The sequence below is a fragment of the Panicum virgatum genome, chromosome 5K (assembly GCF_016808335.1).
Source record: "Panicum virgatum strain AP13 chromosome 5K, P.virgatum_v5, whole genome shotgun sequence".
Classification (NCBI taxonomy): domain Eukaryota; kingdom Viridiplantae; phylum Streptophyta; class Magnoliopsida; order Poales; family Poaceae; genus Panicum; species Panicum virgatum.
The window spans coordinates 31,167,635-31,186,824 of record NC_053140.1 but is presented as its reverse complement, the minus strand read 5'-3'; the positions used below and the strand labels follow the sequence as shown (position 1 = coordinate 31,186,824).

The 19,190-nt window shown below is 47.0% G+C and overlaps 1 protein-coding gene across 1 annotated transcript in view; it reads left to right on the top strand.

The window, feature by feature from the left end:
* Positions 1-16,976, top strand: part of LOC120707103 (callose synthase 7-like) — a 52,274-nt gene extending 35,298 nt beyond the window's left edge. The window contains exons 11-40 of the mRNA XM_039991877.1: positions 1,178-1,285; positions 1,367-1,484; positions 1,589-1,920; positions 2,004-2,056; positions 2,130-2,190; positions 2,510-2,591; positions 5,055-5,104; positions 5,172-5,258; positions 5,334-5,417; positions 5,559-5,644; positions 5,716-5,797; positions 5,876-6,039; positions 6,142-6,265; positions 6,402-6,502; positions 6,596-6,680; positions 6,760-6,911; positions 7,132-7,241; positions 8,019-8,141; positions 8,228-8,296; positions 8,414-8,567; positions 8,650-8,755; positions 9,779-9,901; positions 9,967-10,082; positions 10,202-10,285; positions 13,834-13,946; positions 14,028-14,257; positions 14,996-15,793; positions 15,878-15,928; positions 16,016-16,201; positions 16,322-16,976. Coding sequence (XP_039847811.1) covers positions 1,178-1,285; positions 1,367-1,484; positions 1,589-1,920; positions 2,004-2,056; positions 2,130-2,190; positions 2,510-2,591; positions 5,055-5,104; positions 5,172-5,258; positions 5,334-5,417; positions 5,559-5,644; positions 5,716-5,797; positions 5,876-6,039; positions 6,142-6,265; positions 6,402-6,502; positions 6,596-6,680; positions 6,760-6,911; positions 7,132-7,241; positions 8,019-8,141; positions 8,228-8,296; positions 8,414-8,567; positions 8,650-8,755; positions 9,779-9,901; positions 9,967-10,082; positions 10,202-10,285; positions 13,834-13,946; positions 14,028-14,257; positions 14,996-15,793; positions 15,878-15,928; positions 16,016-16,201; positions 16,322-16,675 — 4,386 coding nt within the window. The 3' untranslated portion in view covers positions 16,676-16,976. The remainder of the gene's footprint in view (positions 1-1,177; positions 1,286-1,366; positions 1,485-1,588; positions 1,921-2,003; positions 2,057-2,129; positions 2,191-2,509; positions 2,592-5,054; positions 5,105-5,171; positions 5,259-5,333; positions 5,418-5,558; positions 5,645-5,715; positions 5,798-5,875; positions 6,040-6,141; positions 6,266-6,401; positions 6,503-6,595; positions 6,681-6,759; positions 6,912-7,131; positions 7,242-8,018; positions 8,142-8,227; positions 8,297-8,413; positions 8,568-8,649; positions 8,756-9,778; positions 9,902-9,966; positions 10,083-10,201; positions 10,286-13,833; positions 13,947-14,027; positions 14,258-14,995; positions 15,794-15,877; positions 15,929-16,015; positions 16,202-16,321) is intronic.
* The last annotated feature ends 2,214 nt before the right edge of the window (positions 16,977-19,190 follow it).

Below are 19,190 nucleotides of genomic sequence, written 5' to 3'. Positions count from 1 at the left end.
CAAGGGGCTGCCCTCCTCGACCTTCTCGGAGTTTCGATCTAGCCTCAACGTGCGGTGGCTAGTTGTGGCTGCGGGGGTATTTGCTCTTTGTACTCTATTTGTACTCTCTTCTTGTCCAGTCTTGAATACCGCTGCGTCGGTAGTTCAGACTGCGGGGGAATGAACCTTTACGGGCTCCGGGCGGCGCGCCCTGCTGCTGGAGGTCGGCGCGGCAGGGGCCAGCTCGGCAGCGCCAGAGGCGCGCCAGGGCAGGGAGGCGGCGGCCGCCGGGGCAGGCGCACGCCAGGCACCCTGGGTGGCGGCTGCAGCGGTGCCGTCCGCGTCCATGGCCGGCCGGCGAGCATCAGTGGCGGATGCGGCCGGCCCAGGGGGAGGCGGCCCTGGCGGCAGTGGCGCGCCCCCGGCGGGGGAGCCCGCGGCAGGGGCGGTGGGGGAGGATCCCGCGGGGCTAGCCTGGGTGGCGACGGCCAAGCCCGCGGCCCCGGCGTGCAGTGCGGCCTCCAGGGCGCGCCACGGGCCGGCGGCGGCTGGGGCACGCCAGGGGCCAGCAGATCCGGCGGCGTCCACGGCCCAGGCGGCGCTCGCAGCGGCGGCGCCCGCGAATCCAGAGGCAGCGGCGCCAGGGGCCGGCCCGGCGGCGCTAGAGGCGCGCCAGGGCAGGGCAGGGGCGGCCGCCGGGGCAGGCGCGCGCCTGGCGCCCTGGGCGGCGACAGCAGCGGCGCCGTCTGCATCCTGCGCCCGCAGCGGCAGGGGCGGCCCCGCCTGCGCCCGCAGGGGATGCAGGGTATCCGTGGCGGTAGGGGAGCCCCGATCCGAGGGGCCTGCGCCCGATCCAGGAGCAGGGAAGAGTGGAGGGAAGGAGGAGAGGGGAGGGAAGGAGAGGGCCGGCGCTGGCGGCCGGCCGGCCATGGAGGCGGCGGCGGTGGCGGCCGGGGAGAGGGAGAGAGAGGGCTAGGCTAATGATACCATGTAGGAGAGAATAATGGCTTGTATTCCTCCAAATCCTAGAAGGGTGGGATATATAGATCCTATACATGGGCCTCTAGATGGGCCTCTATACATGGGCTCAATATACTCCAACAGTTAACAGTATTTTAAATTAGTAGGTTTTCATGCTTACTTGACCCAATTGTTGACGTCATTTTTCTCTTTTCTAACTGTTTTTCCTTGTCTACAGCGTGATACAGCAAGAAAGCCCAAAACAAATTTTGTTGAAGTACGCACATTTCTGCACATATTTAGAAGTTTTGACCGAATGTGGATGTTTTTCATACTTGCTTTCCAGGTATTTCCTCTTATGAAGTATATGAAAATTATTTTGTATATTTTACATGTGAATATTAAAACATATATGTCGGCTTTCCAGGCAATGCTCATAGTTTCATGGAGTTCTTCAGGATCTCTTTTTGGAATTACTGATGGAACTGTTTTCAGAAATGTCTTAAGTATCTTCATCACAGCAGCTCTTCTCAACTTCATAAAAGGTGTGTTACTTTTTCAATGCATTCATCATGATACACATGTGATATGTTATGTTTAAACTTATTTGACGTTGCATTTCTCAAGTTCCTAGTTTCGACTTATGCAGTAACTCTGGATATACTGTTTACTGTACAAGCATGGGGAAGTATGGAGTGGACAAAGATAATCAGATATCTGCTAAAGTTCATTGTGGCTATTGCTTGGATGATTATTCTTCCAGTGACCTATTCTAGTTCCATCAAATACCCCTCCGGTGCTGGCAAAATCCTAAATAGTTGGATTGGGAATTGGTATAACCAGTCAGTTTACAACGTTGCAATTGTTATATATATGATCCCAAATATTCTTGCTGCCCTGTTTTTCTTGTTGCCACAACTTCAGAATTTCATGGAGCGCTCAAATTCACGAGTATTTGTTCTTCTGATGTGGTGGATTCAGGTCAGTCTTTCATATTCCTCATTAAAAAATTAGTCGAAGCATCGAGCATCGCTAGTTCTTACATAATGTTTTGCCATGTTTAGCCAAGATTGTATGTTGGACGGGCGATGCATGAAGATATATTGTCAATACTTAAGTAAGTGCTTCATATATTTCTCAAACTATTGCTTCTCTTTCAATTGAAAATGACATTCAACTGGAATCAACAGGTATGTCTTCTTTTGGGCTGTGCTGCTCATCTCCAAGCTTGCATTCAGTTTCTATGTTGAGGTACGTTAGTTAACACTTAATGAAGCATTTCTTTTTACATCGGTTTGACACATTGAAATTTATATTCTTGAACTGATGCAAGTTCAATAACTCTTTAGGAAAATGGTTACTTGCAAGAGGAGTTGAAAATTCTGTTGAATTTTCATTAAAAAAAGAATTCTGCACCATTTTTTATAATATAAGGATTTGTCCTCCTAAAAGTTAATTGCCCAGTTTTCTAACATTTCTATTTTCATTAATTGGAACTCATGGTGATAACTGACATCTTGTTATTATTTTATAGCTTATTTACTCTATTCACATTGTTCAATTTGTACAGATATCCCCGTTGATTGATCCAACAAAGTTCATTCTTGATCAACGAATTGGAAACTATGAATGGCATCAAATCTTCCCTTTCTGTAAGTATATTGTATATAGTAGATTACATCAATGCGATTATGAACTTATGATCATTATGAATTAGGTCATCTAAACGTACTACGCCAGAGTAATATGAAATAGTTAGAATGCTTCTTTTGAAGGGTTAATAGTTATAAGAGTAAAATGCACTAGAGGTCCACCAACTTGTATTGGTGTGTCATTTAGGTCCACGAACTTCAAAATTGCATTTTTAGGTCCATCAACTTGTAATTTGTGTCACTTAGGTCCATAAATTCTGAAAACATAGTCCATAAAATTTGAAAGTGCATTTTTAGGTCTATAGACTTGTAATTTGTGTCACTTAGGTCCAAAACTCCGAAAATGCATTTTTAGGTCCATAAACTTCATTCATGAGCAGTTGTGTTGCTACAAATGAGCCCACAAAGGGAGCCGAACATGATGACTGAGCTGGCATGCATGGCAGAGGGGCTCAGCATGAGCCCTAGTACCAGGAACATCGGTACTACGACTGAGCTGAGCCAGGACGTCCCGGCCAGGGTGACCAAGACGGCGGTGCCAGGTGGTGGAAGACGGCGTCGCGGCAGACCAAGACGGCCAGGGCGAAGAAGAAGGCAAGAGTGGTGCAGCGGAAGAAGGAAGGCGAAGGGTGTAAAGGGGCCCCGTGCTGTCACACCAGAGTAGCAGACGCCGGGAGGGCGAATCCTTTACAGTGAGGCCAGAAGAATAAAACTCGATGTAACAAGAATTGTCAGCTGTAAACTGACGAATGGAAAGAAGATTATGAACCATCTGAGGAGCAACCAGGACATTGGAAAGACGAAAAGAGCCAGGAGCAGAACCCACGGCGGTGACAGGAAGGCAAGACCCGTCACCAACCATGATGGAAGAAGGACAAGAGGGGTGTGGTGGTCGGACAGAAGAGAGGATACCGGCATCTGGGTTGGTGTGGAAAGAGGCACCGGAGTCGGCGATCCACTCGGTGCTGACCGGCGACGTCAGCCCCATGGCGCTGAAGGACTGCGCCAGTGCAGCCTGGTCTCACCCCCCGGGCCAGGTCGGCTGCTGGCTGGGCTGAGCGGGCGGGCGGGGTCCAGAACGGCACCACCGCGGGCGGCGCGGACACACGCACCATGGCCAGCTCAACCGTCGCGGGCGCGTGCACGGGAAGTCTGGCCGCAGGGGCGGCGCCAGGGGCCCCGGGAAAGGCGGATCTGGCGGCCGGGGTGGCGGCGGCATCCTGGGGCAGCCACGCGCCGGGGGCAGCACCCAGGGCGGCGCGCGCGGCGGCGAGGGAGGCAGCGGCCCGTGCGGGGTCCCTGGGCGCGACGACCTGCGCGGCGTACGCGGCTGCGAGGGAGGCGGGGACCCGCGCGGCTGGCGCGACGGCGGCCTGGACGAGTTTGGCCTCGACGAGCTTGGCCTCGAGGTCCCGCAGCATCTCCTGCGCGCGCTCATGCGCGGTAGCAGGTGCGGCGCCGGGAGGAGCCAGGGGCAGCCCCAGCGCGCCCGCGGCGGTGGCACCAAGGGCCAGCCCGCCCGCAGCAGCAGCGAGCGCGGGGTGGTGCCGCGCAGAGGCGGCGGGCTGGAGGCCAGGGGCGCCTTGGGCCGGCGGATCCAGGGGCCCGGGTTGGGCTGCGGCAGCGGCGGCGCTAGCGCCCACGCCCGCACCCGCGCCCTGCTCGCTCTGGACGGCGGCGGAGAGGGCCAGGGGCAGCCCCAGCGCGACCGCGGCGGCGGCACCCAGGGCCGGCCTGCCCGCAGCAGCGGCGAGCGCGGGGTGGTGCCACGCAGGGGCAGCGGGCTGGGGCAGGGGCGGCGGCGCGCCGGGAGCAGAGGGGCCGGCCGCGCAAGGGCCGGCGGCGGCGGCCTGGACCAGGGGCGGCGGCGCGCCGGGAGCAGAGGGCCTGGCCGCGCAAGGGCCGGAGGCGGCGGCCTGGAGCAGGGGCGGCGCCCGCGGCGGCGGGAGCCTCAGGCTCCAGCAGCACCAACCGGGAGGCGGGACGGGGCGCGTGCGACCAGATCCGGCCCCCCGCAGCCCCGACGGCGGTGCCGGCCCCGGCACCGGCGGCCAGGGTCCCCGCGCACGCGCCCGGAGGGGCGGCGGCGGCTGGGGACGTGGCGGGCCTGGGCAATGGCCAGGAGGACGGCGCGGCCGGAGCAGAGGAGAAGGGAGGAAGGGAGGAGGAGGAGAGAGAGATGGAGAGAATCTAGTCTGATATCATGTAGGAGAGAATAATGGCTTGTATTCCTCCAAACCCTAGAAGGGTGGGATATATAGATCCTATACATGGGCTCACATATACACCAACAGTTTTAAATGAAACAGAGAGGGTTCTAAACCCGTTACTCAAAATAAAAAAACCGTTACTCAAAAAAAAAAGTGGGTTCTAAACCTCTTTTGCTTGATTCTCCATTTTGTTTGATTCCCCAAAAAGTGGCTCTCTGACATATAGTGACATACAATATTTTTTTTCTTGCAGTGCCACGCAACCTGGGTGTTGTCATTACCATATGGGCACCAATTGTCTTGGTATGTAAATAAATTACAAGAATTCTTATGATTTTCTCAGCCATTTCACCTGCCCCTGTACTTGTAGGTGTACTTTATGGACATACAAATTTGGTATGCCCTTTTTTCCACTGCCTTCGGAGGTGTTTCTGGTGCCCTCAATCACGTGGGTGAGGTCAGTGGTCTAATTTGTGATATGGTGTTTACAAGAATTTTTAGTTACCAGATCTTACATTTGCTTTTAATGTAGATACGGACCCTTGGCATGTTCAGGGCCAGATTCAAATCAATGCCAGAAGCTTTCAGTAAATGCATTGCGGCAAAACAGAGAGAGGTTTCATACTGACAAATGTTTTTTTTTGTTTGCCAATGCCTCGAATGGCTGAACATGCAGATGTCTTATTTTCTCTTAAAGCTCACAAAGTTGCAACCAGTTTATTTGTATTTGACTAATTTTTTTTTTGTTTGTAACTAGCAGCAAGCACTTAAGCAGAGGAGTTTCTTTTGTGTTTGGAATTCATTCATCAATTCCTTACGAGAGGAAGACCTCATCAGCGATAGGTTGGAACACTAAACAGTATGTCAGGCTAGTATGTCATTCACCTTAAACCTGATTGCTTCTATGTTATCAGAGAGAAGGACATATTGATGGCTCCATCATCTTCAAGCAACTTATCTGTCACTCAGTGGCCACCATTCCTTCTTGCTAGCAAGGTGAGTAGTAGCCATATCGGATGCGAATGATCAAATATTGTAAGATAAGGAATATTCATGGAATTTTGAATGTACCAGGTACCCACAGCTCTTCATATGGCCATGAATTCCAAAGAAGGCGATGAACATGAGCTAATTGAAAAAGTCAAACTAGACCGAGACAGATATAACGCAGTTATAGAATGTTATGAATCCTTGATGATTATCCTCAATAGCCTTCTACTAGACTCTAATGATCGGAAGTAAAGAACCATCCTTGCCATTTTGATAGAAAGTTAATTATTTTTTTTGTATTGAATCACCCAGAATGTTGCTGACTTGGGCATTTTGGCATATACTTGCAGTATTGTCATTGAAATCGATAGAAAAGTGACTTATAGCATGACAAATAAAACATTCCTGGAAGACTTTGAAATGGCAGAAATCGGGAAAGTAAGTGCTACATTGGCGAAATTATTACAGTTTCTGGTAAGTGCTAGAATTCTTACTGTGATTTTTTCCCATCAATATCTGTGCTTGCTTATTCGAGAAAACTTTGTATTTGCTTGTTTCCATGTCCTTCATATTTAATGTTTTGTTTTTACTCACCATCTAACATTTGCAGAAGAGTGAACCTATTAATGGTGCTGAAGAGAGGAAAATTGTTAATGCGTTGCAAGATTTTATGGAAATTACAACACGTGACTTCATGAAAGATGGACAGAGGTAAGAACTTTGATGATCTGATATGGTTCTAACATTGTAGTAAGAAAATTCCTTATGAAATATGATTTCTACTTGTATGGGAAATTGTGGCAGCATTTCGAAAGATGAGGATGAGAGAAAGCAAAGTTTCACGAATCTGAATATGGATATGATAAAGGATGGCTTTTGGAGGGAGAAGGTCTGCAATTACCACTATGATTTATTTAAAATTTGATGATAATGTTTCCATTGTACTGAATAAATTATTATGGTTTCAGTTTGTCCGGCTGCATTTATTGTTGACTATGAAGGATTCTGCAATGGATGTACCAACAAACTTGGATGCTCGACGGAGGATCACATTCTTCGCAAACTCACTTTTTATGAAAATGCCGAGAGCACCTCATGTGCATGATATGATTTCCTTCAGGTGTGTATATATATCATCCATGAGCTTTTATTTCAGTAGTATAGCAGGTATGCCCAACTATTCCATTTTTTTTTAATATTGGAATATATGTGTTTCATAGAGAAAGCAAAATCACATATTTGTATTTCTGTGCAGAAATGTTTCATGTTTCTGTCATGTTTTTTTTTTCTAATACATTTATTTTGAAATGTTTTACACTCTAACGAGCTTCCACATTCAGTGTTCTGACTCCATACTACAATGAAGAAGTACTCTATTCGTCTTATGAATTGAATAGAAAGAATGAAGATGGTATCTCGATTTTGTTCTATCTACAAAAGATCTATCCAGGTGAACTGCAAACACCTTGTACTTATGTCTGCCAAGGGTCCGGGTCGGAGCGCCCCTGTTGGTGACCCTCTGCTCCGTCAGAGTAGGAGGTTCACGGATTGAACCGCCCCTAACGTCATTAAAGCCCAACTGCCCCGTGGGGCACCTAGGGTCGAACCAACCACACACGTGTATGCTGGGGGAAAGGGCTTGACTCCCGGCTTCCATTGAGCTCTTCATCATAGCGAGGAGACCCGGCCAAGGCAAAATCCGCCAAGAGGCGAGCGGGATCCGGCCCTCGAAATCCGCTGGAGCTTGCAAGGATGACGAGCGAGCTTGGACGCGGCAGAAAGAGGTCAATCCGACGCCGGTGGCGGCGACATTGGCATCTAGTGGTTGGAGCCTAGAGAGGAGGCCGGAGGGGAGTGCGGCAGCGAGCTAGAGAGGAGGTTGGAGGGGAGCGCGGCGGGCGGCGGCGGGGATGGGCAGTCCGAAGTCGATGCGAGAGCACGGCTGCGGAGCGCAGCGGCGGCATGCGAGGAGGGTTGCCCCTTGGGTCACCGCGGATGGATGGGGTCACGACCCTCTTGCCCCCTTTTGTTTTTGAATCGACCCGCTTCGGTCCATGGGCCAAATTGAGGAGCGGAGCGAGCTTCAAAACGGGTCGCCCCGGACCTTTTGCAGGCAGACTTGTACTATGTTTCTCAAACAAATTTCATCAGATTGTTATAGACAGGTAAAAATGTCAATGATGACTCGTACACTAAATTCTGATAACTAGTGTTGCCACTTCATTAGATGAATGGAACAACTTTCTAGAACGTATTGGAGTTGACCCAGATGATGAAGCAGCAGTAAAAGGCCACATGGATGATATTCGTTTATGGGCATCTTATCGTGGTCAAACACTTGCCAGAACTGGTATTGTGATTTTCCTATCCTTCATTGAGCTATAAAAAAATGTGTCTTGTCTGCTTATCTTATTCTTTCTATCTTGTTATCTATAGTGAGGGGAATGATGTACTATAGACGAGCTCTTGAACTACAATGCTATGAGGATATGATAAATGATGAAGGTTAGCCACTGAGTCCTCTGAACATGGTTCCTCCAATTTTTACTTTAGGTGGATGCAAATGAAAATCGTATCCCTTAGTTATGCTGTGATATATTGAATTATCTTGTTATGGAAAAGCTGATTTGGGTGGAGAGGAAGCTGCGAGGTCCAAGGCTATTGCTGATATCAAGTTCACTTATGTTGTCTCTTGTCAACTCTATGGTGTGCATAAGGCATCCAAGGATTCCCGAGAGAAAGGTCTCTATGAGAATATCTTAAATCTAATGCTGACGTAAGTTCTTGACCCTTTTCTCTTTTTTGTTTTGAATAATTTTTTCCGTGTTTTCCATCAGTTTCCTGTGCACAACATGCAGGTATCCGGCCTTGCGCATTGCTTACATTGATGAGAAGGAATTACAATTACCAAATGGTAAAATAGAGAAACAGTATTACTCTGTTCTTGTGAAAGGTGATGATGAGGTACTGAATTTACATTCAACTCGAACTTTTACTTTCCTTCCGTAGATGTCATGTTATCATCAACTATAGTTTTCTCTGGACTGCAAAGTTAATATAGAAAGCAGTGTTACCATGACATGGGTGCAGGTGTCCATTTGGGCAAACTTTAGAAAACAAACTAGGATTCTTGTATTCTTCTAATACACATATATATATATATATGTTTTTTAATTATATTTGTATGTTCATATCACTAAATGAAATATATATGTGGAATCTTCACACCATCTGTGGAACTAGTGGCACAGAAGATCACAAGCAACAGTCCTAAGTCTCTAAGAGCAGTGCCACACAGACACAGTAGCAGTGCAGAGCAGGAAAAAGTTAAATCGCTCATTCATCTGCCCCCCCCCCCCACCCCCCCACCCCCAACCCCACCCACACACACCTTATCTGTTTCGACCGTCCTGTTTTACACTTCTTCCAATACTATAGCTCTTTTCCTTTTGCGCGAACATATTTTGCTTTGCTTGGCCTTTCTGGCCATGGAAAGGTTGAAACTCTCCCGAGTACGAACCGACTCGTTTTTTTAGTGGGACATGCATAACACTGTCTGGTCAGGAGACTTGCAGAGACTAGTTTCTCAGGAGGCTATCCTGAGTTCAAGCCCAGGTGGCTATCCTCTGAACTGGAGGCACTACCACCCGACCAAGTGTTTGGTTCTCATCACCAACTACATTTACCTTTCGCTTGTCTATGGGGTGTTGCTATTATTATCTATAAATTAAATGTGGACCAATAGGCAATGAAATAATCTGAATATAAATATTACAAGGAAATAACAACTGATTAATCCATTTGTTGCTCAGTGTGCTAAGTGTCCTTCAACTTTAAAAATGCATCCAATTTAACATAGGTCATGAATAACTATGGCTTGACCTTGCTTTTATTGTAGCCAATTAACATGTGGAAATCTTGAGATACATGATCATGTTAAACATTCTAGGGTGCTGGTGCGTTATCATTTTTATTTTTATTTTTCAGGAAATTTACCGGATAAAGCTTCCTGGTAAACCAACAGATGTTGGAGAGGGCAAGCCTAATAATCAAAATCATGCCATAATCTTCACAAGAGGAGATGCACTTCAAGCAATTGACATGAACCAGGTACACTAATCCATATGTAATAAGTTTCAAGTTAGCAGACATCTTACAGTTTTCTACTTATATAGGATAACTACCTTGAGGAAGCATTTAAAATGAGAAATCTCTTGGAAGAGTTCCTTATTACACATGGAAAGTCAAAGCCCACCATATTGGGTGTTCGGGAGCATATATTTACGGGAAGGTTGATTTTTCTGTTTGCTACCAATATATTTAAATGTCTTCAGTTTTTCTTACACTATGTTTTATTGACTTCCATTGTGGTCTTATGCTAATTTAATTTTATTGTTACTTCACATGTAGTGTTTCATCCCTCGCCTGGTTTATGTCCAACCAAGAGACCAGCTTCGTCACTATTGGACAACGTGTTCTTGCCAACACACTTAAGTATGCCTCCTCTCTCTTTCAACATTTAGCAAACTCTGATAGCTAGATGTGTAATTTGTTGACAGCATCAACATATTTAATCTTGCTCGGTTCCTCTCATTAAATTTGATATTTGTGTTAAGCATTGTTTTAAATAGAGTCTGCTTTGCCTCTGTAGCACTTCACCTTCTGGTGCTACTGTAGGAAGGAAATAATGGATGTATTCCTTCAAACCCTAGAAGGGTGGGATATATAGATCCTATACATGGGCCTCTAGATGGGCCTCTATATATGGGCTCACATATACACCAACAGCTATTGTGTTATAGCCTATATCATGTAGTTCGTTGTTTGTAGAAAACCGCAAATACAATTTAGGCTTCCACATGATCCATTTGTTGTATTTCTAGCTCTTCCATTTGGGTGCTTAGTCCAAGATTTCTAGCATGTGCACTAGTAAATAATAATAATCCCAATGGAGAAAGTGATGTTATTAATGGAGAAACATAGAGAAGCTGGAGCTTGTGTAGACATTTGTGTTTGGTTAAATTGGCTTAATGGCTTTATATCCTGGATGTTCTACTTTTGGAACTGATTTGTTTCTATTTGCAAATATAGCTGAGCATCACTCCTACTGAATCTATACAGTACCATATATAAAAGTATTTCGTCATTGTAAGATTTGTATATTGGTGTTAACTATCAATGAAATATCATGAGGACAAGGCATTTATTCTAGCCAAAAGGAACCTCTTAATATGTCTGTTACATTGCCCACACCCTTAGTTTTTTTGAACTGTACCCACACCCTTAGTTTGATAAGTTGTTACTTGTGGAATGCCTAATCTTTTGATTATTGTTGTCTTCACCTATAAATTTTAGAGTGGATAATGGGGGTACACAGATTTTGTAATTATTGCGACTTGTTGAACTGGTAATGTACCGCATGGTGTTGAAGTGATAAATCTTATAGGAATGGGCATGGGTACAGAGATTTTGGAGTTGTCACTGTTAGAGTATATTTGGTAGTTTAGATATTATATCCGGACTGCCATACATATCCGGTGGGGTTGCCTTGCACCCCAAGTCTTGTACTCTTATATATACCGGCCGAGGCCTCAAGCTAATACAATCCGTCCATTATACCAATTCTATCCCTTCTACATGGTATCACGAGATTAGGGTTTGAGATCCTAGGCTATCTTCCGCTGCCCTAACCCTAGCGCCGCCGGCGCCCCTCCTGCCTCCTGCGCGCCGCTGGCCGTCCCCCACGGCTCCCATCCAGGGCGCCCCCTCGACGGCCTCCTAGCGCGCCCCCGGGGAGGTCCCCCATGACCTCCGCCAGGGGCAGCGCCCTCCATCGCGGCGGATCGACTTAATCCGCCGCCATCCTCGCGTCTAGCAACAGCAGATCGTGACGTACCTCGTCACCGCCGCCATGAAAGTTGTCGTCGACGACCCCGATATGCGCTGCCGTGGTGGCAGCCGCAGTCTCCTCCGGCGTCCGTGCCCTACCCCATGCTGCCGTGGTGGCAGCAGGGGCCCCGACACAGCGCGTCGACCTCGTCGCCGGCGGCATGCATGACGGCGCCGCCCCTTCACCGCGCGGGCTCCAGCCGCCTCTCCCCGCGCGGGCTCCAGCCGCCGCAAGGGAGGGAGCCGCCCGGCTTCAACCGCCCCTCCGCGGCCCCTCCCGGCGGGGAGCCGCTCGACGCAGGACCTCCAGCGCCGCCGCAGGGAGCCGGCCGCCCGCCTCCCTCATCGCCGTCCGCCGTCCCTCTCTCTCACTCTGTTTCTTCCGCTTCAGATGCGGTCGTTGACTGTGACGGGAGAGAAGGAAAAAGAGGAGATTGAGAGGATTGCGCTACGCGCACCCAGAGGTGCTACACGAGCTGCTGCTGATTTGTTTTTTTGGTAATTCCTCTGTTTTTTACTCGAGCACTGCTCGAGATTGAGTCGCCCACCGCCCGTCGACCGCACGCCTCTACTTCGACATCAGCATCGACTTCACCGGCCTCTTCTTCGTCTTCGACTGTGCGGCATAGCGACATGGACGGTGCCCTAGGGGACGCCCATCTGTGCCGCCCACCTCGTCGCCACGTCCGCAGGTCGATTTTCGCCGGCTCGTCGTCGCCTCCACCAACTTCTCCCATCGTCGTCTCGCCTCGCGCATACTCAGTCTGATCAGCCGACATGTGCGATCCACCTGGCTCCCGTGACGTCCGTCATCGTATTGCGCGCCTCTTCTCCGAGTATGGAGGGTGGTCGCTGCTTCGCCTCTTCGGGCAGCAGCGGTACAGTCCGTGGTGTTCCTCGTCGTTGCATCTTCACCGCCGCCGACTACGTCCTCGACTTCGTCCACGCCGGCCACTTAGACCGCATCTTCGACATCGTCTACGACTACGTCAGTGCGCGCCTTGCGCGCACATGGTCTTCACCAAGCTGTTCGAGTTCTTCGTCACCTTCTTCGAGCTCCGCCGCCGCATCCTCCGGATCATCAGGCCTTGCGCCAGATCGTCCGGGGTTACCTCGTCGCTTCGTCCAGCACCACCTCGTCGCCGTCCACTTCTACCCCTTCGTCTACTCCAGCAACTGCGGGCTGCATCGGCATCTTCTTCCTCGCCGTTCTTCTGCGCCTGCGACCGTCGTGGAGGCCTTCTCTGCTGGTCCCTCAGACAACGGCGTCTTGGTGGTGCACTCTTCCTCTCACGTCCGGTCTTGGCAACACCGGTGCGTGCCATCGTCCCCGATGCATTCACGGGTCTGGCAAACCCGGGGATGTGTCGCTCGATGGCGTGTCTGCGTCGACTGCGGCATCGACTCTCTCTTCGACTGCCTCGACACGTCGCGTCTTCGTCTCCGGCGTCGTCTCCGTTACGCCTCCACCATGGCGCTTCCTAGTGCGCCCGCGGCTTCCTGTGCGGCTCCTTACCATCGGCGACCTCGACAGCTCACCATCGACCACGGCTACCCTACGCACGACTTCCTCGACCACGGCTACTTGCTCCAGTTCGGCTTCTTCGACATCGGCACAAAGGGCTACCATCCGCATGAGTTTCTCGCCGGTTCTCTCCAGTCGCAGCATCCGCATTGCGCCGACGCTACAACTGTGGGGGGATGTCAGTTCGTCGGTTCCTACCTTCGGCTTCTCCTCCAGTCTCACCGTCTGCAGTGCTCCCGCTGTGACTGCGGGGGGATGTTAGAGTATATTTGGTAGTTTAGATATTGTATCCGGACTGCCATACATATCCGGTGGGGTTGCCTTGCACCCCAAGTCTTGTACTCTTATATATACCGGCCGAGGCCTCAAGCTAATACAATCCATCCATTATACCAATTCTATCCCTTCTACAGTCACAGTTTGCTGCCTATATTCCAAGTATAACTTATACATGAAATAGTGTAGAATATACACATGAAATAGAGTGATAAGTTTAGTTGGTAATTTAATTAATTTTTGGGAGTGGTAGAATTCAAATGTTAGTAGGATGGGAATGCTCTTGTTAGAACTTGTTTTGGTGATCTTTATGAATATTTGGAATGTTAGTTCTAAGAAATTTCTGATGCAGGGTACGATTCCATTATGGCCACCCTGATGTTTTTGATAGACTCTTTCACCTCACAAGGGGTGGCATAAGTAAAGCATCGAAGGTTATCAACCTTAGCGAGGATATATTTGCAGGTATGTTTTCCTGAGATATGCAGTGAGCATAGTTGCTTAGTTCTTCCCACTATGCTCACAATGGTCTTGTTGACATCAAAGGGTTCAATTCAACTCTGCGTCGTGGAAATGTCACACATCATGAATACATACAGTTGGGTAAAGGACATGATGTTGGAATGAACCAAATATCCAATTTTGAAGCTAAGGTGGCAAATGGAAACGGTGAACAGGCATTATGTCGTGATATATATCGACTAGGACAGAGATTTGATTTCTACAGGATGCTATCTCTGTACTTCACCACAGTTGGCTTCTACTTCAATAGCATGGTATGGGTCTCACACTTTGACATATCAACTTAGTAACTTATTATAAATATGACTTCCAGGAAGTAGGAAAGCCGATTGATTGATTCCATAGGATGGCTGTGATATTCACTGGAGTTAGGAATTTGAGGGAATAGTTGTGAGAGGTAGTTGGACACAGCCCTGGACCTCATCAGTGCGACACCAAAGCCATCATGGCTTAGCTTCGCCTACAAGGCATGATAACTGATATTGATATATTGATTAAGCGGATGAGTACACCATTACCTAGTTTATATAATCAGTGGAGACATCTACCAAACAATTTCCCAGTCCCTGCTAACCAACTCAATCTCTCCTAACAAACCCAGCCTAAGCCAAACCAAGCCTAATAAACAAAAAGAATAGTATCTGGGATCTGGATTTTCAACTTTTGAGCAACAAAACATGCAAAAGGTCTCATCACTGGAACCATTAGAAAATTTTGGTTTTTGGATATCAATATTTTTCACAAGCATAATCTGGGATGCCATGTATGCTCCCTGACCTTTTTTATTTCATTTACCTAAGAATTTGTACAAAGCTTGCATGTTGGGTAATGTGACTAATGTGTGTCTTTAATGTTTTTAATCAAGGACTAATAATCTAATAGAAAGTGAAAAATATATTGGCTTGAGCACATACTACGTAAATCGTGTGTATATGAATTTAATTCTATAATTTTTCTATGACTTGGCCTTGAGTTATATGTATTACTTTCAGGTGGCTGTTCTCACAGTGTATGTATTTTTATATGGGAGGCTATACCTTGTTTTGAGTGGCTTAGAGAAGTCAATACTCCAAGATCCAAATATTCAAAATATCAAACCATTTGAAAATGTACTTGCCACTCAATCTGTATTCCAACTTGGGATGTTGCTCGTCCTCCCAATGATGATGGAGGTTGGCCTGGAGAAAGGATTTGGTAGAGCACTGGCAGAGTTTGTAATTATGCAACTTCAGTTAGCTCCCGTTTTCTTCACTTTTCATCTTGGAACAAAGAGTCACTACTATGGCAGGACAATACTTCATGGTGGAGCAAAGTATAGAGCTACAGGGAGAGGGTTTGTTGTGCGCCATGCAAAGTATGCTGAGAATTATCGGATGTATTCCCGGAGCCACTTTGTGAAAGCATTGGAGCTGCTTATTCTTTTGGTTGTTTATCTAGCATATGGTAGTACGTACAGAAGCTCCAGTTTGTATCTGTACGTCACAGTTTCCATATGGTTCCTTGTTTTCTGTTGGCTATTTGCGCCTTTTGTCTTTAACCCATCCTGCTTTGAGTGGCACAAGACTGTTGATGACTGGATGGACTGGTGGAAGTGGATGAGCAATAGAGGTGGTATTGGCCTAGCACCTGAGCAGAGTTGGGAGGCTTGGTGGATGAGTGAGCATGACCACCTGAGGAATGCAAGAATACGTAGCTTGCTCTTGGAGCTCATCCTCTCCCTCCGGTTCTTGATCTATCAATATGGTATCGTTTACCACTTGCACATAGTGCACGGGAACAAAAGCTTCTTGGTAAGAAACCTGCTTAGAATGGCCCTTGTCATTGTAATCCCCAGTTAGAAAATCAATCAGCTAATGCTCTGTTCTTTTCCCCAGGTATATGCACTGTCATGGCTAGTTGTAGCAGTCGCTCTTATGTCACTAAAGGTAACAGTCAGTTTAGTGTTGCAGTGCATCCTATTTTATATTTTTATCTTATTGCTTTTACACCTGGAGTGTCCCCCCTTCTTTCAGGTTGTTTCAATGGGGAGAGAGAAGTTTGTTACAAGGTTTCAACTCGTGTTCCGCATCCTCAAGGGCATTGTTTTCCTTGTTCTCATCAGTTTGCTTGTCCTTCTATTTGTTGGATTTGATCTTGCTGTGACAGATGTTGGTGCCAGTATCTTGGCCTTCATCCCCACGGGCTGGTTTATTCTTCTGGTGAGTTTCTTCTGATCAATAATATACTTATACGCTACCTTGCTCATATACTGTATGTGTATTCATTTATTCTCTGGTACGGGCACTCATGTTAATGTCACCTTCTGTTGCTCCTTTTAGATTGCACAACTATGTGGACCGCTGTTCCGGAGGTTGATCATAGAACCACTTCACAAGTTATGTTGCCCATTTGGCACTGGGGCGGCATGCAGAGGCCCCTGCTGTGCCAAGTTCAGGCAGAGGACTGGAGCCGCGCTCCATAAGATGGGGCCATGGGACTCCATCCAGGAGATGGCGAGGATGTACGAGTACACCATGGGGCTCCTCATCTTGTTGCCCATCGCCGTGCTGTCGTGGTTCCCCTTCGTATCCGAGTTCCAAACGCGGCTGCTCTTCAACCAGGCCTTCAGCCGGGGGCTGCAGATCTCGAGGATCCTTGCAGGGCAGAATGGGAGCGGCACGAAGCGCGACTGATGCGTCTGCGTAATGATCACATTTCATGCTTCGTAATGATCACATTTCAATGCGTGAGTGCCATCCCCGTCGCTACTTTGTTCGCTCCATCATGTGCAGCATCAAGCAGTAGGTTCATGGCGTGCAGTTGAGAACTGGAATAATCGGACAGTTCAATTGTATATTATATTGGGTTTTCACCTCGTAATTTGACTCATATTCATTGGTTGTTCCAATTTGATTTATTTGCATGCGTACGTTCGAACCTGATTTGGTTTTACCGGTGTCAAAAGTAACAAGAGATGTGATGTACTGTGATTCATTCCAGCACTCGTTTTTAGCATGTCTTAATTAATGTGTATTGACGCTCTAATTCGCCCTGTTCACCGGTTCAGCAAAATCGGGTACCAGCCCTACCCAACCCAGATTAACCCGTTGTCCCAGTCCCTAGCACGGGTTGGAGCCAGACCGGCGTGGACCCAAGTGGTCTAAAACAACATCAATTTTTTTGTCATCTTTGCAAGTTTGCCAAAAAAATTTGATGTTGCCCACTCTATCACTATTCTTTTTTATATATCTTGGACCACCTTCTTCTTCCGAGGGATTGCTGCAACTTGCATGATAGATCAAACGGTCCAAACGCTACTTCCGTGAGGGTGTTTCTTATGTTTTTGTTAATTTGAATCATTGCAGTTTTGCATTAAATCAGAGTGTTTGTCTAGGGCTTGATAATTTTATAGACATGATATTATTTATTTTTGAGAACCTTGAGTTTTTCTATTTGAAAAATATTTGATATCTATTTATTCCCACTTCTTTTTTAGCCAAATCAAATGTACTAGCAAAAAAAAACTAAGGCTAATAGGCATAAACATCCGACCAGCATGCATAACATACTAAACGGAAACAGCGTTGCAACCCGTGAAACCAGTCAAACCAACCCAACCCAACATATTATTCAGCCTGATGGCAGACCATGCAAAGCCAACCCACACCGGACCAGTATATTTTCCTTGGGTTGGTCCAAAAGCAAACCAGAACCCAGGGAAACCAGCCCATGAACAGGGCGAGCTCTAATCGTGTTCGAGTTCGTTTAGCATATAATGTAGTTTTATTTTTTTGGCGCTCATTATATACGCAGCTTCGGGTTCACCTGTCGGTAATGTTGTTGGATCATAACAAAATTTTGGATGAAAATATTGTGCTCTAGAAATAGGAAAAGATTACTAATAGTGATATATATTTCCTATCCGCAGCATGTACTCCATTTTAAAATGTAAAGTATTTTATTTTGTCTCAAGTTAAAGTAGTTTAAGTTTGACTAAATTTATAGAGAAAAATATTAACATCTAATATATTAAATAAATTAAATTATAAAAATATATTTTACAATGAATCTAATTATGCTTATTTGACACTCAAAATATTATTACTTTTTTATAATAATTTAATCAACAGTTTCTCTTAGAATAAATTAAATACTTTATATCTCAGGACGGAGGAAGTACTCTCAGATTTGACGTGCATCCACGCCGTCCCTAGCTCCAATAAGACTGCGATGCCCATCAAAAAAAATAAGACTGCGATCAATGAATAGGTAAGCCAGGTGCAGGGTGGTTGCAAATGACGTAACGCTTGGTTACGTGCCAATTTAGAAAGCATTTCCCTCAAAAAAAAAAGAAAGCATTTAATCAGCGCCTCCTCCATGCGCAATCTAGTTTCTGGAACAAGTAGGCCGGCGACCATTTGGCCTTTTCTGCTTGTTGGACCAACAGAGGGAATAAAGAGGGGGGAAAATGGACAATTGAGTGGAGACGGTCCCAAACTCCCTTCCGTGCTTCCGTGCAAGCTGGGGTATGTGTGATTCAAGATGTTATATCAATGGGACCCTTCTTTGAATCCGTCATGTCATATCGTAAATCTCTTTCTATTTGTAAGCGGCGAGATGAGATCAGTTGGCGTGCACTCACTTGATGATCGAGGTCGTTGCAACCACTCCCCGGCCGGCTCCGCCGCGAGCAACGAATTGCACTGAGCATTTAAGCGCCCCCAATCCGTGCGCAATCTAGTCTACGACGATTTGGCCTCTTCTACTTCTTGGGCCGGCAGCGGAAATAAAGAGCCCTCAAAGATAAGGAGCAGCGAGCTAAGGGTAAAATTAAAGATACTAGTAGTACGGGTGATGATAGATATGCGCATTCGAGATGTCATATCAAGGGACCTTTCTTTGAATCCAACTTATTATAATACTTCCTTCTGTTTCAAAATGCTGGTCGTTTTGATTTTTCTAAATTCATAGTGTTTGCTAAGCACCTAGATATAACATATGTCTAAATATATAGCAAAATATATGAATTTAAAAAAGTCAAAACGACTTATATTTTAGAACGTTAGGAGTATCAGATAAATTTGCAGAACTGATTTCCAATAAAATGCGAAGGAGCAATTCAAGAGCAAGTGCGTGATGGACCGTGTCTGCTTGCTTGGGGCAAAGGATGGACACAATGAAGTGTCATCATCGGCCATCCAGCAGCGG